Below are 24,592 nucleotides of genomic sequence, written 5' to 3' on the forward strand. Positions count from 1 at the left end.
TAGCCTCCTTAAATGCAATTCATTGGTCGTTTTAAAAGAATAGAATAAATGGAATAATAAATAATTTAAAATGATATAATATGAAAAATAAAATGAATAAAAAACAAAGTTACATAAAATAAATAAAATCAGCTATAATAAATACAAGAATTAACAGGACTTTCAGATGACAGGACAGCCGAAAGATTATCTGAAGTTGTATTTTATCATTTAGAATAATTTAACTGTAGCAAGAAATTAATTGCACAAACGTACGACAGAACATCGGTAAATATCGGGCAGTACAATCGCTTAGGAGAAATCATCGCAACTAAAAGGAGAGGAGAATCGAACTTCACTCCTAATAAATTGCCAGCTCCAGAATGAGTCAAAGACTAACATAGGCCTACTTGTATTGATTTTGCATGCTCTATTATTATATTATTACTAATATTATATTATTATTAATATTAGTTTCTGTCTTGGTTATCAGTCGTCAATGTCATATTCTACATACAAAAAAATATCACGAGTCACCACTGGTGGAAATAGTTTTAGAAACTGGCGACAAAGGCATCACAGCATTACCGACAACAAAACAGACGATTTTACAGAAAAATGACGCGTAAATAGAACATTTTAGGACCAACTCAAACTGGGAATCCAAACAAGGAAATATAAGGAAACAGGAACCAGAGATACTAATTTCTTTAAAAATCTTAGATCGGCATTAAGGGTTTTCACAAAATATTACCACTGAAAATATAATTAGATAATATATTTTGTGTAAGAGTGACATATTATCTGGTCTGTAGTGCTAACTCTGAGCTTACACTTTTAGATCCTAATATCACCAAATCTCAACAAATGGAATGTTATTAATTATGAAAAGTACATAAAAGGTTAAGAGCACAGATAACGAAATATTTAGCCAAACATGTTGGGTGAAATTGCTTCAAGACCCATTCTGCTTAATCATACTTGATGGTACATGACATTATTTCTCGCTGTATCAATTCAAATGTTGGGCAGCTTTAAAGACTTTGTGGAAAAGAAGAACGAACAGTGCAAGTTTCATTTAAATATCTTCTTTTCTATCAAAAATTGCATTGAAGGTTCAATATGTTCGCGCCACTGTAAACGAATTTTTCACAATTTTATCACTGACACACACATTTAATTTCTTATTGCACTATGTATGGGATGTTTGCTACGGTACATTAAAGTACTGACTACAGCACAAAGCGGACTTCAGGAGCAAAATGTACAAATAATGAGTAGGCCTAGTGGTTCGAGTGAGTCGCCATTCTTGGCATGCTTTCTGCTTCATACACGAGAAAAAAAAATTGCAACTGCGAAGGTTATATCAGTGTCGCTGGTGTCCTGGAATTTTGTTCCGCAGAAGTTCTTTTACATGCCAGTAAATCTACTGACATGAGCCTGTCGCATTTAAACACACTTACATGCCATCGACCTGGGCCGGGATCGAACCCGCAATCTCGAGCATAGAAGGCCAGCGCTATACAAACTACACTACCGAGGTCGATTTCATCCACTAGATGGCTCCTGACTTAGTGTAAGAGGGACGGCAACATTCAAACACAATAGATTACATAAGTTATATAGTATTATTTGAGAGATTAGATTGGGTGTGCAGTATTACGTGAGAGGTTAGATTAGGTGTGCAGTATTATGTGAGAAAGATTAGGTAGTCTAGATTAGGTGTGTAATATTATGTGGAAGGTTAGGTTCATATAATATCCCGCGCACGCCATTCTCCACAGTAGGTAACATTGAAATTCCCGTCATTCTCTTCCTCATATTACATCGCATTAAGGAAATATGGCGGTCTTCTTCATTCACGCACGACGAATTTCGTATACAACGTATGTATTTGAGGCGGGCTGGATGGGTGGGAATATAGCTCTTCTAGTGATCACATCCAATTTCAACTACTTCGTAATATAAATCCTAGCGATTTTCAAGTATTTTAGGAATGTTTTCTAGTGGCGCATACATACTGAATCTTTACCAATTATTCTTTTCGTAATTCTTTATAGTGTTAAAAAAAGCCTTCAATATTTGAGAGATGGTAGTATTTATCAAAACAAAAAAAGAAAAATAATAAATATGGGCTCAAAAATGAATACCTTCCGAGATATGAGTAGGCCTACTTGTACATCAACACATAAGAGGTGTTCAATGAGATTTCCATAAAAAAAGAACATTCAACATTCTGATATATGGTAGTAGTCATCAAAACAAGAAAAAAAAGTCTAATAAACATGGATCCTAAAATTAAATGTTGTACGAAACAAGGGCCTTGAAATTAGTATTGTAAGAGCAGCATATCTTCTAATGCGAATTCTTTGACTGTTTCTTATTGGGTTTACATTATCATATTGGAAATGCATTACACAAAAGGGTAACAACGTGAGATTCCCTAAGACGCAGGGCAGAAAGATGTTATAATTAACAAAAATCAAATTGAGCATCTCCTATTATGTTCATGAACAAATATTCATATCACGGAAGATATTACTTTTAGGGCCCACGTCTATAAGACTTTTTGTATTATTTTGAATACTAGCACCTGATAGAATACTGGTTTCTTCTTCTTTTTTTTTTTTGGGAAGGGGGGCGGAGTGGAAATCACATTGAGCATATCCTACAATGTTGATGAACAAGTACTCATATCTACGAAAATATTGAACTTAGGGATCATGTTTTTTAAACTTTTTAACTTGTTTTGATCAATACTACTACTACTCAAAATAGTGAATGCTTTTTTTTTACACCCTGTATATTTGAACACGAATGCAAGCAACTGCACTCTGGAAACTATGCACCGCTAGTCCTTATCAAAAACTTTTCCTCACATGTGTTATTTTATCTTGTTCACAGTACATTTTATCATCGTAACTTTTAGTACATATGAATACGATTGTGTCTTTTAAGACTTCTTCTCAAAGGAAAACCTTTCCCACAAATTTCACATATAAATGGTTTGTTCCCTGTATGCATACTAACGTGACTTGAAAGAGCACCACGGCCTGAAAAACATCGTCCACATGTATCACATCTATAAGGTTTTTCTCCGGTATGAGTACGAATATGAGCTGTTAGATGAGTACTTCTTGAAAATCCTCTCCCACAAATCACACACTTATAAGGTTTTTCCCCTGTATGGACACGAATATGCGTTACAAGGTGCTCGTTCGTTATAAATTCTTTACCGCATATCTCACATTTAAAATGTTTTTCACCCGTATGCATCTTCATATGAGGACCCAAGTAACCTTTGGAAGAAAAACATTTGCCGCAGATTTTGCACTGAAACGGTTTCTCACCAGTGTGTGTCCTCATGTGTTGAACAACGTGACCACTACGAGCGAATTTCTTTCCACAAATCTTACAACTATAGGGTTTTTCACCGGTATGAATTCTCATATGCGCAGTTAAGTGACCATTACTTCCGAAACTCATTCCACAAATATCACAGTTGTAAGGTCTTTCCCCGGTATGAATTCTAAGATGCGTAACTAGGTGACTCTTTTTCGAAAAATCTTTCCCACAAGTTGTACATTGATAGAGACTTTCTTCAGCATGAATTGGTTTATGTTTAACAACTTCGGCGTAACTTAGAAAACCTTTTCCACAAATCCTACAGTTAAATGGTTTTTCACCTGTGTGCATTTTCACGTGTTTATTAAGACGGGAAATTCGAGAATATTCCTTTCCACAAGTCTTGCATTTGAATGCCTTCTTGTCGGTGTGGGTCTTCACATGCGAGGCAAGAACTACTCTTTTAGGATATACTTTACCACAAACTCCACATCTGAAGGGTTCTTCGCGGTAATGAACTCGTACATGTGAATACAAGAATTCTTGCTCTGTAAATCCTTGACCACAAATTTTGCAGCTGTAAGGTTTGTTGACAGACGGAACACACTCATGGTTCGTTAAGTAAACTTTGGATTCAAAATATTTTCCACAAGCGTTGCATTTGAAATCAGTCTGTTTCTCTGAGATTCCATTCCTGGTTGTGTTAGGGCTCTTGCAACTGCAACAGATTATAATAACTCATGTTATATAGAGTCCTTAATATACAGTGTGTTTCAGAATTCAACCGAAGAAATTCATCTGGTTACAGTGAAGTTATAGACAAGCAATTTGAGACAGGGAGCCTAAGGTCTCTGACGAAAAATATCTGAGTTAACACTCTATTATTTAAGTTCTTTTACATTTGATACTCATAATCCAATATTAAAATGAAATACAGTAGAGCATCGATTATCCGAATACCTATCAACCAAAACATCGGTTAACCGAAAGCATTCCAGTCGGAAAATTTGAATTTGCGTGTACGCCATGCAGAAGTTTCACTAGCGTGTTTGCGAGATTTAGTGGCAAAAAAAAAAAAAAAGTCTCAGCTCTGAAGCAAAAAAAAAAAAAGTTTGGACCTATTTTCCTAAACTGTAGGCCTCCTTTAATGGCCAGTTTGAAATTTTCAAAATAGACTAGTCAGTTTTCTGTGTTGTTTGTAAGACGTGTGATACAAAATATGTGCTGTATGGCCTACAGTTTTGTTTATCATCAATGTGTCTCTGTTTCATATTGCTCCTATGACACTGGTACAATTTGTTTTCGTAATTGATCGGTTATCCAAACAACCCCCTGTCCCCAATTGTTTCGGATAATCGATGCTCTACTGTAGCAGTATGGAGTGGTATAGGATAGTTTCAGACCTTATTACGGATCAACCAGGTTTTCAAAATTTAAAAACTATACAGTGTGTTTCAGAATTCAACCGAAGAAATTCACCTGGTTACAATGGAGTTGCAGACAAGCAATTTGAGATAGGGAACCCAAGGTTTGTGACGAAAAATATCTGAGTTATCACTCTATTGTTTAAGTTTTTTTTATATTCGATAGTCATAATCCAGTATTAAAATGAAATAGGAGTATGGAGTGGTATGGAATAGTTTCAGACCTTATTAGGGATCAGTCATGTTTTCAAAATTTAGCTTTTACAGAATCTGTAAAATTACCGGCAAATAATCAGATAATATGCCATTATAGATGTAGCGGATAACATGTGAGACCTCAAGCCAAAAGAATCTGTAAAATTTCTGGCAAATAATGAAGACAGTACGCTAATGCAGGTGTAACGAAGAACATGTGAGACTTCATCCTAGAAGTTAGTACATTCAAGTCCCACTGTGGTAGTTTTCCTTAAACTCAATATCACTTACTTTATTGATAAGAACTCTGAATTCTTTCTTTTCTGAACCACCGAAATACGTATTGTAGTACAGTATTTATTATCAAAAAAAGTACCAGATGAAGTTTCAACATCTGGTCTCATTCTCTGACAGAAACCAACTAGTGTTTATCAATTCTGCCATAGAGACATACCAATATTGTATCTGACACATATCCAAACGTATCACTATACCAAGTGCAGCTTCAATCAGTAGCATATTAGTCCAAAAAATATTTCACGCCATTACATGCAAGTTTCAAGCTGCATACCAGTTCCCTATCTCAAATACTCACCTAGGATCTTCAACTTTCTTCATTGAATTCTGAAACACCCTGTATATGGCTGCTGAAGCATAGGATCTAGCTCCCAGGCAACAGGTCGACCATCAGCCGGTAAAATGCTGTCTATAATGACGACAGCACAATGGAATATAGAACCTAACTTACAGTAGATGTTTCTTTTTAATTTATTTTACGACGCTTTATCGACGTAATCTAGTGTCTCAGTGAAATGACGATGATAATGTCAACAAAATGAGTACAGGATCCAGCGCCGAAAGTTACCCAGCATTTCATCCTAATGAATTCAGGGAAACCCCTGGAAAAACCTCAACCCAACCAGATTTGAACCCAGGCCCACATGTTTCATGGTCAAACATGCTAACCACTACTCCACAGTGGTGGACCAGTAGATGTTGAAAGTGTCATCCTTCTGTTCGTATACAAGTTTGATATTGCGAGAACATATTGTCACTCATTTCAGCCCATCAACTGAAATTATTATTTCATGCTCAATATTAGCCTGGAATTCCTACAATGAGGTCATAACCCCTGCATTATTTTTGTAAACATTTCCACTGTGGGCGATACCCTCTTCTTATAGCACTCATACACTGTACGTCGAAGTAAAGTCACAAGTGAAGTTAGTGATGAGGTGTAAAGGTGCATCTACATGATTCAACTTTTCTTTCAACTTCACACATTCAAACAATGCATGCAAGATATATATATATATATATATATATATATATATATATATATATATATTGTGAATTTTATTAGTAACAACAATGTAATTTATTCGCCACAATAATTCCTTTCTACAATCCACCTTAAACGCTCTCGTCAACAATTGGATCTTCACTCAACACAGTATTCGTTATAGCACTCCACCGACGACAATGACAAGTTACTTGGACTATTACGCACAACAATGAACTGTTAATCTTAACTAATATTTACACAGTACTATTTACAAATCAGAACTACCAGTTCTCAGTTCACAGTTCTTCTATCTCAGTCACTCGAGTTCACAGTATCTCGAACCACAGACCTTCAGAGACAGTTCACTGTACTCGAACTCGGGTCCCTCCAACTGCGGTCCACTGCACTCGAACTCAGGTCCCTCCAACTGCGGTCCACTGCACTCGAACTCAGGCCTTCGGATGCTGACGCAGATGCGGACGCACACTCGAGTCGAACTCCGGCACACAAGTCTGGCTTGCTTGCTCTGGCTTACTCACTGACTGAATAACTGAAAACTCTGCTCTAGTTTGCTGGCGCTTCTTCTTTTATAGCAAAATCATAGTTGCGAGAAATTTCTACAGGTGTGTAGAGAATTATCTCGATATCTCCACTTCGACGGACTTCTCGAAGAGTCGGGAAGGTCCGTTTCCCATTCACTGCGTTAAGTAGAAGCTGCGTGCGCAGCCTCCCCTCGCGTGTAGGCCCCTTTCCCCACTACTCCGCCGCGCGCCGTCCCCGCGCGATCTGCTTTCTTGCGGGACGCTGGTCGTGAGTTCGAATCTCACGTCGCTGTCACAATATGTAGTGAAGATTACGTTCAAAATGGCGCACCATGTAGACACAAAATCTTCATGCACCTTAATTGAATGTGCGCAGTGAGAAAAGTGAGATGGTATGTGCTGGTTTCTATGGCCAGAAAACATACTGTTAGTGAAAAATGACATACTGTCACTGAAGAAAATGCGATCTGTAAAAAATTGTTTATACATTCTTTCACAGCAAAAAGTGCTGTTTGCTTCGTAGATCTAAACCACAGCCTTCTGGAACTGTATTCAACGCATATTTAGAAACATTTATTTGATAAGTCAACCCCCAGAACGCTTAACAATGGTAGCATTTCAAGTATAGAAGGCTATGACCTGTATTTTGTGGTGACCATTGTTGCCAACTTAGTAATTATGTCATCAGATCTTATTCTTTTAAAATATGGTTACTTATCTATTATTTAAATAGGGTTACATACAGTAAAAATATTCGCACTTTGAAGCTTTAACATTATTTTAAATAAGTCTCAATGGACATTGCAAAATAATTTAGTAAATAACTGAAGTAACTTGAAATTATTTGATTAAGAAATTTAATGTGTTGCATAAGCTTCCAGGACTCGCGTTACTGACTAAATGAAACTATTTATTGTATATATCAAGTACGTGTATGTTGTAAAGGGAGGGGGGGGGGGGTAGGCCTACGCCTTTTTAAATCGAGGTATGCCAGGGGAAAATCTTGGGGTAGCATACCACCTCTGGTTTTTTCCCCCACTTCCCTTCCTGAATGCGCGTTTTAAATTTAATTCTTTCAGTATTCTTCCCACATTACATGCGTACATGAATGGAAAATTGAATCGTGTAGATGCAGCTTAACGGAGTGGTATGAGAGAAGGCTGTCAGGTTCTGTCATCAACTATAACACTTCTTGAAGAGGGGCACTGCATTGGGATAAGTTTCAATAAACCCTCTTCGAGCACAACTCTTTTTTTAAGTAACTTTTACGATGGAAAACATGAACAGTTTTAATGGAGGAAAGACAAAGTATTTCGCATAAATCCGCAACAATAGAGAAACTCCAGGGCAATAATGAACATGAAATAATAAGAAATTCAGATGATGAAATTAGACGAGTAAGTGAACAACATATTCTCGCTATATCAAGCTTGCATAAGAGTGGAAGGATGACACTTTCAACATCTACTGCAAGGGAAGTTTCATAATCCATTTCTGTTTCTGCGGTTGTGGGCAGCATTTTACCGGCTAATGCTCAACCTGTCATCCAGGAGCCAGATCTCATGCTATAGCAGCTGTCTATATTAAGAACCTATAGTAGTTATAATAATAGCAGACATGCGATAAAAGTGAAACTTAAGCTGTAAATGTGCAATGAGATACAATAAATTAGGGTAAAATTAAACACTTTTATACTCCTTACTCTTCCGAATTTAAAAATAAAACAATTGGTTCATAAGAGCTAAAATAAAATATGAAAACTCTACCCTGCAATCATTCCAAATATTTGATAAGCACTTTCGATTTAAAATTTTAATGGTCATCTATGATTTAATTCTAAATCACTGACACCAGTTGGATCAGGTATTGGATGTTCTATGACACAGTGCAAAAATCCAAATATTTCGCACAGCGATTATCTCCTATTGTGAATCTATAACAACATAATGACCATGCTCGGAATGGCTGGGACACTTTTAGTCTAGTTATGAAAGAATGCTTGAATTAATACTACAGTATTTTTGTTTATAACAATGAAGCACAGATTTAAAAACCAAACTGATTTTGTTCTAAAAAAATCCTGCATTGCACATTTCACAGCCTGTCTCAAAGTTAACTTCACACTTCTGATCTTTCAACCAGGGAAAAAGATGGAAGTCGGAAGGTGCGAGCGGGCACTTAACTAATTAGAAATCATATTAATGAATTTGTATTATAACAACACAAACCAGTGGTTTGAAGTATTGTCTTGATGAAAAAGAAATCTTGCAAACATATATTTATTCAAAGAATCAGTAAAATGAAGTCAAAAATATTGATAAGAAAGCTTCAATGTTATTACAGAGATATCAAACAAAATAAATACAGACAAAAAGGATTGATGTTATTGTCTAGTATGTAAAGCTTAGAACGTTTAAACCATCCCTTGAAATATTTAGAAAAAGAAAATATGAACACTGTTTTATTAAAGTTTTCAAATGTGTAGTAAAGTTACTGCCATTACATTTTCAATACTCTGACTGTTATTTCCCTTTCTAATTTCGAATACTTCAGGACTATGTATATCCCTGACTTCTTATAATGAGTGTTAACTCACCGCTTGATTGCTATTTGTCCCTTCTTTGCTTTTGCTTCTGTCGATCCTTCCTTAACAGTAGTTAAAACACAGGCATCCTTGTAAAAGAAAAATATGGGTTTTTTAATATAAAGATCATAATAAAATAATTATTATTTAGAGAAAAAATATCTACATCAAAGAAAGTGAACAAAAGTCATTATTTTTATATTATAAAATACTGTTAATAATAAGTATTAAAATACTTGTACAGCAAAACTTGTTCAAAGCAGAATTACAAGAGAGTGAATTTATTTTTCAAATTGACTGCTAATGGCTTCATTGCCAAATGCAAGGCACTAGACAACAACATTTTTCAAATTGAACAAGTTTTCGTACTATACAAAATTACGTAAGTTTTAACAAATTTTATTAAGAACATAATAATAAAATTATTAGATACTTGTTTATGAGTGAAGCTCTGCAACCTAGCTAATGGGGGAAGGCCATAAACATTAATATTATTATTATTATTATTATTATTATTATTATTATTATTATTATTATTATTACTACTCCTACTATTATACTACATTTTACTATACTAAATATTTACACACTTAAAATGTTCCAGTGAGAGCATATTGTACAGTGAGTGGTCCCAAAAGAAAATATGCCAGCTGGAATTTTGTTTCAGAAAAACACATTTGCGCATGCATGAGAAAGCCTCGGCTGAGTTCATAAGATAATATGTTTTCAAAGTGTCATGTCTTAATAAGGGAGGAAGTAACTGGTCATCCTATCCCAGGCATGTCAAAGTGAGCCATAGATGGCATTTGCCATAGCTATGGTTCGACACTTCTACAGTGGCCACATGATTGACAGATCTGCTGAGAGTTCGATTGCTTGTCTCTTGTCATAGTAAGCATACTAAAAGCATTGACTGTAATCTGTTTCAGAAAGCATAAAGTTTTCTTTTTTGTTTTTATTTTACTATTGATTGAGTTTACTTTTTTGAAAGTGTATCATTATTGTAATATTATAATACCTTTTTCTAGTGGAAAGAAAAATTACAATCTTGATAATTTGTGAAAACCGAAAGTTTTTTTTTCAAGTACAATTATATGTTGTACTGTACAATACTTACAACCGAGGTAGATATTTTCTTGTGCAATATTTGAAGTGTGCCATATGTAATTTCAGTGATTTTAAAAATCGAGTGTTTATAAACCTGTTTTCCATATTTCAAAATATAAAAAATATCATAGTTTAGAATGAATTCATTACGTGAGGGGAAAAAATAATATATTATGTAATTAGCTAATTAGATATTTTACAATAAGCATGTTCAATATTACAGTTTCGGAGTAAACCGGTTGTATTAATCTATTTCAATACCAACATACTGTACACAGAGTTCTGGATTTTACTTTATTATCATAAATTTAACATCTAATGTAAAAACGTTGAACATACATTTGAAAGTATCCCAAGGTTGTAGTTCGTAGTAGATTATTTTTTATAGAAGACAGTTGCTACGATTGCCACATGAGCCACAACCCTCTCATAGTGGTCACTGATCTCGACAAGACTACCCTACCCCATTACCTCCTGGCTTAGTTACCTTATTGGTGTCACTTATGAGGTGCAAACCTGTCTTCGGACAGTTGGCTAAACAACAACGTCTTCATAGTTTCAATCTAGGTATGCACTAATAAGGGCTAAATCATTTCTTTCCAACTTACTGCATTGTAAGAAAGCTGAATGTCCCGCGCTGTTGCGTCATGGTCTAAGGCATCCTGCTTAGGACTCGCGTTACGGAATGCGCACTGGTTCGGGTCCTCATGGGGGAAGAAATTTTCTCATGAAATTTCGGCCAATGTATGGGACCGGTGCCCACCCAGCATCGTCATGCACTTGGGAAGCTATGATAGGTAGCGAAATCCGGTTGCGAATGCCAGCTATAAATGACTGGGGGGATCATCATGCTAACCACACAATACCTTCATTCTGATTGGATGATCGTCCACCTCTGCTTCGGCATGTGAGCGTGAGGCTGGTCGGTCTAGGCCCTTCACGGGCTATAGCACCACGGATTATTATTTATTATTATTATTATTATTATTATTATTATTATTATTATTATTATTATTATTATTATTATTATAAGAAAGCTGAATTCTGGCAAAAAAAAAAACTAACCAACTGCCTATTACAGTAGGTTTACTTATGCGAGTGTATATTAGTTGATATAAATCGACCTTGGTTTAGGACACCAAATTATGGTAAATGAATATGTGAAATATGTTAGTGAACATGGTACTTCCTTTTATATTGATTATTTAATTATGATATATCAACTGCGATGTTATGTAGTATCCCAGGTAATTAATATTTTCATACGATGAGTGAGAGAATTTGTAATGGGATTACCTAGCATTCACTTCACAGTTTGGAAAAATGTTGGAAACAACTCAATCCGATAATTAGTTCAGGTGGGATTCAAATCCAACACACGCGCGCGTAACTTCAAAGCATAATCATGCTTGGTAACCTCTAGACCAGTGGCTCCCGAACTGGGAATCGTGTAAAGAGCTTGGGGGGGGGGGGGGGGAGTCGCTAGATGCTTTACAAACTAAAACAAAAAACGTCTTACTAACACAGATTTACTGTGTATTCAGAAACATAAACAACATTTAATAAAAATATAAAAAAGTTTCAGTAGTTATATACTAAAACAAAAAATAATTTTATTAATGTGACAAATGTGCCTGTTTTTTAGAAAGTAGCTCTCAAATCTGGACTTTGTATTCGATACTTATATAGTGTTGTAACTTTCAATTCCAATGAGATTTCTAGTCTTTGTTTTCATGGCAATCATAGACGAGAAGCTTATTTTGCTTAATATGAGACTGCAAATGTTATAAAAATTTAAGAGCTTCTTTTGCAAACTCAGGGTATTCTTGCATTCTTTTGTACCAAAACGTGTTGTACACTTTGCGAAAAAGCCTAGTTTTATATATATATATATATATATATATATATATATATATATATATATTTTACATTTTCACACAGTGCAACGCAACTGTCTAAATATGGATTTAGTATCCATCTGCGACTGTCATATTGTTTGTAGTGTCTTCTTTAGAATTGTGCGAACTTACTTGCATATTTGCAAAAACAAATTCAGTATCTGTCATATCATACGTAGCTAAATTTTCTACGAGTTCAATACACTGGAATTCATCACATTCCTTTCTGTCAAGTGATGTCTACCAGAAATCAAGTTTCTTTATAAATACTTTGATTTTATCCTTGGCTGTTACATTAACATTTTGGCCTTGCAAACTACCATTCAAAGTGTTTAAGTGTTCGAAAATATCAGCAAAGCAGGCTACTAGAAATGATGTTCGCGTCACTGTTGCACTTTATTCTTCTACAGTAGAACCCCTATTATCCGTGACAATGAGAGGGGTGGGCTGAACGGTTAATCGAAAAAATCGGATAATCCTTACCATAAAAGATTTTCGTAAATTTAGTGAATAATGCTTACACTTTCGTAATTTCCTCTATGGTCTCGTATTGAACACGCTAGGTAGTGGATGAGAAGTTCACTGATATGTCTGGTTGCTAACGGGATTTTAGGAGACAAGGAAAGTTCTTGTAATGGCTATCTGTGAAAAGATAGGAATAGTAGAAGTCTCATACTGTAGATTTACATAATTTATATACGTCATCCTTGATTTTTATTAAATTGCACACAGTTGTGACTCCAATCTCGTATTCTGAAATGAGCCACAGTTTCTTATTCCTCAAACCACTCAGTTATTTGCACTTTTGATATTCATGGAAGACATTTTATATAGAAGTTATAGAGTATGATAACTCGAACAGTAGACATATTGTGTAAGAGTAAAGTCTTGTAATAACCCTCTCTAGAAAAAAATAACATGTTAATATAATGTACAAGAGCATACTCCATATATTTCTATATGAAAAAAAGCGAGAGAAAGAAAGTCAGGTAATCCACCAATCAGTTAATAGGGTGATGGATAATCGGGGTTCTGCTGTATTTTGGTCTTTCTTTGGGTAGTATCCACTAATTTTGAATAAAATCAAAGTGTTTATTTTACAAGGATTTTCATTTTTCGAATAGGTTAAGTACCCTAAGAGTTCAATAGTGGGGGTCGCATAAAGTCTTGTCCAAAAATGGGTCGCACTTTCAAAAAATTTGGAAACCACAGCCCTAGACCATGGCGATGAATCTGTGGATGTTATGTACTGGTAATAAGTTAATAATAACTAGACACATATATTAAAAATTAAGAAGTAATTTACTAATTCCAGATAAAAATCTAACGAATACATTATGAACATTAACATCAGCTAAAATAACACATTTCTGAGCTCACCTCTGTCTCCAACTTCACCACAGGAGTCATCAGTTGCAAGAAATCATCGTCAAGATTGGAAGGATCTGCAGGATTGTCACGCAATGAGGACACTTTCTCACGTTGAGCCTGAAAAATATTTGTAAAGAACAGTTATATTTTACAGGAGAGAATAAATAAGCTAGAAATATTGATATATTAACAAAAAATGCAAGAAATTATAGTTAAATAAAATAAACCATCATCATCCTCTGCAACAGAAGAGGGTTCAGGATTAATTTAGTCCCCCCCCCCCCCCCATAACACTAAAATCTTTCTTTTCTCTTCATCTCCTTAATCACAGTAGCAACCTGAACTCACGTGTGTTTCACTCTTAAGCTCTGGACTTGGTGATTCCTCTTCAGCTTCAGTAAATGACTCGGAACTGCTCGATTCTTCAGCCTGCTGGTGATTTAAATTAATATTATTATTTCAATGGAAAAGCAGCAAAATATAAAAATATGGTTCTGAGAAATGAAAGGAAAAAGCAATTCTAAATTAATGATAACTATCAGAGATGACAGATTTTTCGCAGTAAAACTAAATGTGAAATATGCCCTTATGCTGTCAAAATGAGTAGTTTTATGTTTAGAAGCATGTTAAGTGTATTACTGTAGATTTTTAATCCGCGATAAAAAGCGAAATTGAATATAAAACGTAAAATGTACGTGTTTCTGAGAAATAACGAAATTAATATTTTATTAGATAATTTTATGTTTTTGTAAAAAAAAAAATAGAATCTATTTGAAGGTCCCATGACATACAGTTTCTTAAATTTTTTTCAATTAGTGTGCTCACCATTCCATGTTAGCTAGATGTCATCCTCTATAAGAAATTTACTCCTGCCAATAAATGGATCTGACAACCTGATTGCCTCACTAGCAGTAAATGGAGACTAGCTCTCAAAATGACAGCTAATGTTTGTCCTCTATGTGCTATACCAGGAAGGTTCCAAAACGGAAACCACTGTCATCATTGCATCAGCGATATTGAAACTCTTGGTCACACTTTGGATGCCTGTCCTTTCAGTGAGAGACTGTGGAACTCTAGGCATCACAGAATCAGGTCCATGATTGCCAAAGCCTTGAGGAAGTAAGGTCTCACTTCATAAGAAGAAGTCCATGGCATCTCTCAAGAGGGATCCTGTCGGCGAATTGACATGCTTATCATTTCACCAGGCTCTAAATCCGCCTACATTATATACCCGACATCAGGTTCGAGGCACAGGAGCAATAGCCACTGAAGTCCACGCAGAAAAATGCAGAATTTATGAGCCCACAGTTCCATTCTATTTGGAGAAATATCACCTCACCTCAATTGAAGTAGTTGGGCTAATGGTTGAAGCGAGGGGCACAATATCTCGCCTCTTTGTCAGTTTCTGCAAGAAGTTCTAGGTGAACTTCATTTGTGATGTTTTCCTTACTGCTGTAAGAGGATCTCTTGCCATTTTAAAATACCACCTGTAATTTGTTTCCTAAAAAGGAAAAACTTTTGTTTGAATGTCTTATCTGTTTTTTTACTATGTTTATTATATGCTATTATCTCCCCTGTTCTTAATTTCCCTTTTTTGTTCGTTCCCTACATTTCTCTTTTGTGATCTTTCCTGTCTAATTTCAACTTTATTGTGTTTGTTATGCTTTGTCCAATGACGCAGTCCTATTATTGGAAAAGCTGAAAGAGTGTCTTTCTAAATAAATAGCACAGGAATACGACCTAACTGATACCTCTTTGTTGTATCTGTACCACTATTTCAAATTTAAAATAATCTGTCTGGTGCTGCCTATGCGATTCCTTTAAACCATGTGGTAGTGGATGACTGTGATTGAGTAAAAAGATGGGTAGAGATAAAATCACATATCTATTCGCATGTTTCTTAATGTTCACAATTTCACTGTAATTTTGTATGTTCCTTCACATATTCACTATTTCAAGAATTTTAACTGCAAAATCTAGAAAATACACCTGTTAACACTTTGATGACATTGAATTTCTACTTTCCATAAAAAAAATGTTCCATCCAAAAACGCTAAAAACTGCTAAATTCTAACATAGAAAGTACTATAAAATGCTAACTTTGATTTTTAAAGTGCTAATTTTTTTTATTTTGATTTTTAAAGTGCTACTTTTTTATTTTAAGTTTCTAAAATCTACCACCTCTAATGATAACTAAAATGGAATGTATAAAGTAAAGCGCAATTTGACAGAAAACAGCAGCACATGAGAGAAGATATGTGATGAAACATGTTTCAGCTGAAAGCTCGCTTTGGTCAAAAAGTGACGTTATTCTAGGAGCCCTTCAAATATATAGCCAATTAAAGTAAATGTTATCTAATGAACTACAGTACCACTACAGCTTACTTTCTAAACAATATATTCACCTAAATAACCACCTAAAATAAGTATCTGAAGTGACCAGTTCAATAAAATGAATAATAATTGAAGGAGTGATATTTTATAAACCACATAAACAAGATTTTACAAGAGAGTGTATTGAAAGTTTACAGTTCAGTGCTATTAGGTGTGGTATACATACGTCATTTGTTGAGTAATTTTGTGTAATATTTTACTAGCAGCTTCCTCATATAATTATGTAAGAAGTGAACTCGCAAAAAAAAAAAAAAAAAAAAAACCAAACAAAACAAAACAAAAAAAAAACATTTTTGTTAAAAGTGTGGCTTTGCACTGACTCATTCTCACTCCTTCAATTAACCAATCAAACAGTATGTAAATAAATTTGTGGCTCCACACTTACGTCAGCTTCACACTTCACCGCTGTCAGTGCTCGTTTCTCTGTATGCCTTTTAGTTCTGCTTCCATCCATCACAGCACCAACTATGAGCAATGAAGCAACCAACCACAACTTAGATTCATTTCTTCTATATATTAGCTTACAATGCATTTAATTTTCTTTAAAACATTAAATAAAACACTGAATCGTGAACTATAATTAATGTAGCTTCAAAGACCAACATAATCTCCAACGTATTTTCTGTTCTAATATTTTAGAAGTAGTTTGACTATATTTTTTCCATTAATGCTAAAACATGAAAATCACTATATTTCGAAACTCGGTTTTTATACTTAGCTGTAAAAAAATGTAAATTATTGAAATTTGAATTGTTTACTGTTTCTATATTATAATATTAGTAGACATTTATCCCATGGGCAACGCCTACAGCGGAAAAGAAATTACTGCTTCACGAGTCGCTCATTGATGGAAACGCTTGGATGAAGACATAAAGTACCTGCCATTATAATGGATAAAAAAAATAATTTTGGAATGTCAAGCGACTTTTGGGCCACCCTGTGTATTCCATATTCAACTTTACGTCCAGTCTTCGAAAATAATCCAATTTTATTGTTCGTGATTAACGGGTTAGTCAGTAGGCCCACATAGATTCAAAATATTGCAATTGGCTGTTTCTCCACCCATGGCATGAAAAACAAAAAAAAAAAAAAAAAAATCCTTCAACAGGTTGAATTCTTAAAGTCTTAAATCTCACGTAAGTAAGTATTTTTCCATTCACATTATCATGAAAATAATGTCATAACATACTGTGATCTTCCAATGTAAACAATTAAAACTGAAATTAACTCTTTCCTTAAATAATAATTTCTATAGACAACCAATTTAATGTTGACAGTTTACGTAGCTTTTAATTAATTTAAAAAATTGACGATCGTAGCGAAATTTCGTCAGTAACTTTTACTGATCTTAATCCTGAAAACAACTTTGACATGTAAATGTTTCAAAACAATATGAAATTTTGTCAATGTAGCGGGGTAGTAGATTGCATAACATTTCAGTCACGACAACAGAATGGATTAATTTAAAAAAACATGATAAACTCTTAATTTATACAAGATTCAAATGCTTAAAAATTTCACAAACTACATCGACAATTTGTACAAAAATTATACGTACGAGAAAAATATAAGATTCCATCTGTGATAATGAAGTTTCACATCATTTCATACGTAATATCCAGAATACCGTGATGACAACTTAAGCACTGCAATTTGATACTAGTTCGTGCCGATTCAAATAACATTATAGTATGAAACGAATATCATTCATCAGTTTGACTTTTGTCCCATTCCAGTTCATAAAAATGATAGCCATTCATAACCAAAATGACTACAATGAACTATGTTGCTAGTCAGTTATGTATGCGATGGAAGGGGAAAGGAACTGGCCACCTTAGCCCATTATCTCCTGGCATAAGTTGCCTCATGTTGTGTAGTTAACTCAAGGCTTTCGAGTCAACTGTTCGAAGACAGGTCTGAACCTCACAAGTGTTACCAAGGCAACTAGGCCAGGAGATAATGGAGTAGGGTGGTCAGTTCCCTTCCCCCCTCTATTGCATACATCGCCAACTAGCTACTATTAAACTAGTCAGACTTCAGATGTATACAAACAATTGTTCTTCCTCTGAGACACATTGTTGAAGTGAGATGTACTGCCTGATAATATATGTACATATCAGGCAGAACCTCACTCGGAGGAGTTGCCTCATGAGTGATGCCTAATTGGTGTCACTGAGGTTCCAACCAGCCTTCAGACCAGGGTTGCCGGACATCCTGGATTTCTCAGGATTGTTCTGGATTTTAAGGGTGTGTCCTGTGTCCTGGATTGAGTTATATTTATCCTGGAATGTAAAAAAAAATTGTTAAAATACAACTTTTTGCTCATTTCTTTATAATTACTTTTAAAATTCCTTGTCCATCTTTTCAAGACTCTGTCCAACTTATGTAGAACATCATCGTGAATGCCACCCAGCGCCTCCAATAGTTTTGTATTTAAATAAAAACGATATTACTATAGTGTGTAAATACGTATGGGATATTCCTAATAATGTCTTAAATTGTAATTTTACAAACAAGTTTTATACAAAAGTTAAAGATGAACCATACAATATGACACCAGTCTCCGAAAGAAGTTAGTTATTCAGGCACACAGAGTGTGATAGTAAACTTTATTTTTTTTTAATTTTAATATAAGGTGTCATTCACATATTCCGAATCTCCATTAAATTTACGTATGAATGTGTATGTCTTTTAACTTTTTATTAAACTTGTTTCGTGGACTTCAAACCTGAGACAAATAAGTAGGCCTACAGGTACGTATGTAAAATCATGTTGAGTAGGCCATTTTAAACAGAACACTTTCACTAATCAAACTATACAACAGATGCTCAAAATGAGAACCATTCATAGGCAATGTCCCAGACTATCACAGAAACAGTCCACTTTCTTTCTCACAGTTACATGAGTGATCTGTTCCATCTCATATCTACAATGGATCGTTTTCGTGATAGACTAGGACATACAATAACCCAAGTAAAAAAAAATTCGTACAAAATGACAGGGGATTTACGGACAAATGTTTCAGTCTATACTTGAATTAATGTAATAACTAGCCTCCGGATTTTAGGTAAAAACCTATTTTAATCCTTAAATGATAAGTGCACATTTCACAGAAAACTATGCCTAAAATTGGTATTTTTATAGAACATAAAAAATGCCTAGTATTTTGGCGATTGAGCCTAGTTTTGCCTATGGTATTCAGCATCCCCCCCCCCCCATTAAAGGTCAAAACAACAACTTTTTCTTCCAGAAAATGCATATTGTAAATTGCAAAATTTATTTTTCAGTTCATATTAATTTTTAAACTTCTCACCCCTAATTTTTGTGGACCATAACAGTCTTTCTGGGACTATAACTTGTATGGATGATGATGATGATGATGCCTGGACGTTATGATTCAGCAGCTTAAAGTATGCTTTGAAAGCATGAAATCTCAGCTAAATTCTTGCTGCTCCTGCCAATAGAACTCAGCATCTTAATAAAAAATGAAACGATCGAAAAAGCCAACATACTTTGTGAATATTATGCTACAGATTTATCTCCTACTTTCCTCAACAACTGATTAGTTTTCGATCTACAATGATGGAAGAGATTCGTAAACTTTCAACAATAAAAGAACTGGCCCAATTCTTAACTGAAGAAAATCCTGCTATTGGCAGCAATGTTCCTGATCTGTGTACATTCTACAACTTTTCCTTACTTTAGCAGTCACTACAGCAATGGCCGAGCACTTATTCAGTAAGCTAAAACTAATAAAGACTTAAGCTGTGTAGTACAATATCACAGATGAGACTCCGTTCATTACTTGAACTCGCCACTGAAAGTGAAGAAAGCAGGGATACTGAATTCAAGAAAGTTGTCATTGAGTTCCTGTCGACAAAGCAACGAAGTTTTGGAAAATTGTGAGGCAAGTCCGTTATTATATAAGATCAGTTACACATACACAAGCCACAACAGAAACAGGGATTCAACAATAGTAACAACAGCAAATTAGTGGGGAGGGGGGGTGTCCAATGGAAATTTTTGCAGGAGGCTCATACTTTCGTAGTTACACTACTGTCAACATCACATCCCTATTGGCTAACGTTTTCATTTGCTAGACGTGACTCCACATTAGAAACAAACATCACATCCCTTTCAGTCAAGCTTAGTCACATTTTCGGCAAACAAATAATAAATTACAATATCAGGTTTGTAACTGGATTTTTGTTTCGATAATTCATTAGCAAGATTTTGTAACATTTTGCTACTTTCCAAATTGATGCTTTGTTATTGGTGAGGCATTATACAGTAGATTCTACATTTTCTGTGTCTATTTGGATTAGATTTTCTTGATACTGATGATTTATAATACTAAGGTTGGGATTTGAGTTGAAAATGTATTTGTTTTTGTCTTATTTGTACGTATTATCCCATAATTCTGTTCCTGTCTAAAATACGAATTTTTAAGAAGAAGCAAAAAAAGAAATTAAAGTTCGCTGTCTTGTTTGAAATACGGTATGCAAAAAAATAAAAACAGGCTGTTTTAGGCACTGTTTTTTTTTTACTTGGTTATTTAAGCACAATATCACATGGCTCAGAAACAGGTATTTGAAGTCAAGAACAGTAGCAAAACTACGTTCTACAGAGATGGAATTCTGGTGGAGATCTGCAAGAGTATCAAGGAAGGACAAAATTAGAAATACTGTTATAAGAGAAAAAATTAAAGTGCAAGAATTGCTTGTAGAATCTATCAAAACAAAACAATTACAATGGTTTGGTCATATGAAGAGGATGACAGAAGATAGATTGCCGAAGATGTATGAATGGCTTTCAACAGAAAGAACGAAGAGGATAAGATCAAAATTGACATGGATACAAGAAATAATAGAACACTGAGAGAAAGGGGATTGGAAGATGGGGTATGGGAGAATAAAGAATGGAGAAAGGCTATAGAATCCTGAAAATGGATACAGGAAGATATTCTAGGATATTGTAAAACCTGATAATAAATATCTCATGACGCTGTATCAACTGCTAGGTTATTTAGTATTGACAGAATTGGTGAAAGGGAGATATTTGGCGAGATGAAGTCGAGAATTCACCTGACATTCACCTTACAGTTGAGGAAAATCTCGGATAAAGCCTAACCAGGCAATCAGCGAAAGTGGAAATAGAACCCACGCCCAGGTGCAACTCCAGAACAGCAGGTAAACACACTACTGCCTAAGCTACGCCACTGGCTCATTAGGCACTGTTAAGTAGCTTCTTTAAGTATAAATGTTGATGAAACATGTAAATATGTAGTTACTAACAGAAAAGTAAATTTTTACTTAAAGACCTGTAGACTAATTATCACTGTTAGTTAAGACTCTTGCCACACTGTTGGTACAAAATTTAGAAGTGCCCTAAGTTTGTCACCAGCATAATTTAGAGTGCGAATATTGTGGAACGCTTGAGAATTTAAGCATTCTTATCATTTACATCCACCACATGCAAAAAAAAAGTTAGTATCTGTCACAGTGATGTAATAAATCTTCATGAACTTTTCTTTATGTTGCAACATTTTATATTTCTGGGTTTAATTTGTTTCAAAGGTTGCAAAACACCTTACATTTAACACCAGTATATTTAAAAGCCTACTTTTACAATTTTTAATTTAAACATTATTATACCTAATAATTTGAGAAAAATTCGTTTGGGCACTGGAAATCGAACCCGGGACCTCTCAGCTCTGCGCGCTGAGCACTCTTTCCAACTGAGCTATGCCGGGACATGATCATGTACATGTTGACTACAAACACAAAATAGTAGTCGTGATTATTCAATGATGTTGGCGAAACCTCATATATATGAATATAAGTATATATCAATGTTAACAGTATTCAATAAAACTGTTGTTAAATATGGCCATAAAGTCATTTAAATATGTGCTCCTGCATATATGACTTATATGTCTAAAATGCAGGTAGTACGCCATTGGTGATATGAGGAGAGTTCGGCCGGAGCTGTGGATCATGTCCCGGCATAGCTCAGTTGGAAAGAGCGCTCAGCGCGCAGAGCTGAGAGGTCCCGGGTTCGATTCTCGGTGTAGGAACGAATTTTTTCAAATTATTAGGTATATACATGTTGACTACTAATACAAAATAGTAGTCGTAATTATTCAATGAGGTTGGCGAGACCATATAAACTTTATTACGTGTATCAAGTACATGGAAATAAAAACGGTTTGGTCATAAAATGTGCCTTAAAAGTAATATAGCAAATCTTATTACAGTGTAGTAGTTCATATGTCTTACCTTCATCTGAATCCAATGGCTGCACACCCATGTCGAAATCAGAGTCATCTTCAAAGTTGGGCATAACAGGGTATACTGCAACCCAAGTTTAATCGGTCTTGAATTCTAAATCGGTCCGGATTGGTTACAAAACTGGCAAAACACAACAAAGTAATAACTGGGTGGATGCCAGGGCATAAGGCAATTAGAAAGCAGGTACCCTTGCAAGGAAAGAATCTACCGAAACATTTACTGGACGTGAGCCAATATTTGGCATTCCTATCTCCACAATTTGTAAATTCATTGATGAGTAGTTTAACATAACCAACAGCAGAATTACGTGTGGAAGGAAATCGCCATAATAAATGATGAAGAAATCCATTTTATCATTTACTGTGGATCTCCTAAGATTAAAGAGACCCCGAGAAATGCAGTATGACTTCCAATGGGTCATTGTGGTCTGAGGAAATATTTGCACACAATGGGAATTCTCAAGTGAAATCCACTCTACAGACTTTATGTTAAAGAGGATGAAACAGCCTCTCACATAATCTTAAAATGTTAAGTATTGGTCAGAGGAGGAATGAAGTCCTAGAAATTACTAACCCTGAGGAGAATCTTCCTGAAAAGAATCTCATGAACAGACTCTTCAACCTAATATGGGGTAAAGATTGGTTCAATTAGAATCAATGAAGATAGGAAATAATACAATAGACCTTCAAGGTTTCAGTGTTACAGAATTATTACCAATCCTATCTTTAAATATATCTAATCTAATCTTTCTTTCTTTCTTACATATGGTTTTTAAAGAATCTGGAGGTTCACTGTCGTCTTCACATAAGCCTGCCATTGGTCCCAATCCTCAGCAAGATTAAGAGGTTAGGTACAGCTTACAGCGGTAAAATTTAGGAAATATTCAACTTTTTTTCTCCATTACTGTATCTCTTACAATAATGAAAATTAGTGTGTAAAACACTGTCCTTCTGCTATATGAAAAAAATACTTTTACGATCTAAAAAAAATTATTTATATATTTTTTCAAAATTGAAAATGGTGGCAGTTCACTGTGCAGTGATGAAGCGTTTACCCTGTAACTAAAAAACTATCCAACATTGTGATGAAATTTTTTGTGTGTATTTATGCACGTCATATCTACAATATGATGCAAAATCACTTCTCTACCTTTGAAAGATTGTCTGATAAAAAATAAATTCTTTTTAAAAAATTGTCAAATAGCAGTATTTTCTTCTAACACAAAATAAAAAAATATATTTATTAAGGAATGTAGTAGAAAGAGCATGATATTGTAAACATGAGTTTCAGCAATAAAATAAAAGAGAGAGAACATGAAAAACTTAAGTTTATGAGATATGAGAGAAACGCTTCATCACTGCACAGTGAACTACCATCATTTTAAATTTGAAAATAAATAAATAAATATATATATATATATATATATATATATATATATATATATATTCATATAGCAGAAGGACAGTATTTTAAAAATACAAATTTTCATTGTTGTACAAGATACAAGATGGAGGAAAAAAATGTTCAATATTTCCAAAAATTTTACTGCTGTAAGCTATACCTAACCCTTAAACCAGTTCCCAGTATCACAGCCCACCTTCCTCAAATCCATTTTAATATTATCCTCCCATCTACGTCTCGGCCTCTCCAAAAGTCTTTTTCCTTCATGTTTTCCAATTAACACTCTATATGCATTTCTGGATTCATCCATACATGCTACATGCCTGCCCATCCTAAGCACCTTATTCCCGAACACCCCTGACCTCTGTTCCTCTCTCAAAGTGGAGTCCAAGTTTCACAACCATACAGAACAACTAGTAATATAACTGTTTTATAAATTCTAACTTTGAGTTTTTTTTAAGCAGACTGGGTGATAAAAGCTCGTCAACAATCTAATCTAATCTAATCTAATCTAATCTAATCAGGACAGATGTCTCTGGAAATAATTTGAAGATTTTAAGTAACTAAAATAATAAGCAAAATATTCGAATATTTGGAATTAACACAGTAAATATCTAGTTTATTCTAAGTAGATTCTTCGAAAATAAAAAAAGAAGGCTAATATATCAAACAAAAAATATTTAATCAATATACTGGGAATTAGATTAGTTTACTTATTCAATATGAATTATTCCTACTAATCACTTGAGTCTTTTTATCTCAATAAAACATAATCTC

The 24,592-nt window shown here is 34.6% G+C and overlaps 1 protein-coding gene across 3 annotated transcripts; it reads right to left on the reverse strand.

Annotated features, from left to right (window-relative positions):
* Nucleotides 1–742: 742 nt before the first annotated feature.
* Nucleotides 743–17,778, reverse strand: LOC138694321 (zinc finger protein ZFP2-like). Of its 3 annotated transcripts, none has more exons than XM_069817928.1 (7): nt 17,683–17,778; nt 16,510–16,589; nt 14,079–14,159; nt 13,740–13,847; nt 11,070–11,165; nt 9,367–9,443; nt 743–4,042 (listed from the first exon to the last, which is right to left on the reverse strand). In XM_069817928.1, the coding sequence occupies exons 2-7, from the start codon at nt 16,576–16,578 to the stop codon at nt 2,905–2,907; spliced, it is 1,569 nt and encodes a 522-aa protein (XP_069674029.1). In that variant the 5' UTR covers nt 16,579–16,589; nt 17,683–17,778; the 3' UTR covers nt 743–2,904. The 3 variants fall into 3 exon arrangements, with proteins under 3 accessions (XP_069674029.1, XP_069674028.1, XP_069674030.1); XM_069817927.1 differs by having other exon boundaries at nt 14,079–14,162; XM_069817929.1 differs by lacking the exon at nt 11,070–11,165 and having other exon boundaries at nt 14,079–14,162.
* Between the last annotated feature and the right edge of the window lie 6,814 nt (nt 17,779–24,592).

This window comes from Periplaneta americana, chromosome 2 (assembly GCF_040183065.1).
Source record: "Periplaneta americana isolate PAMFEO1 chromosome 2, P.americana_PAMFEO1_priV1, whole genome shotgun sequence".
Classification (NCBI taxonomy): Eukaryota; Metazoa; Arthropoda; class Insecta; order Blattodea; family Blattidae; genus Periplaneta; species Periplaneta americana.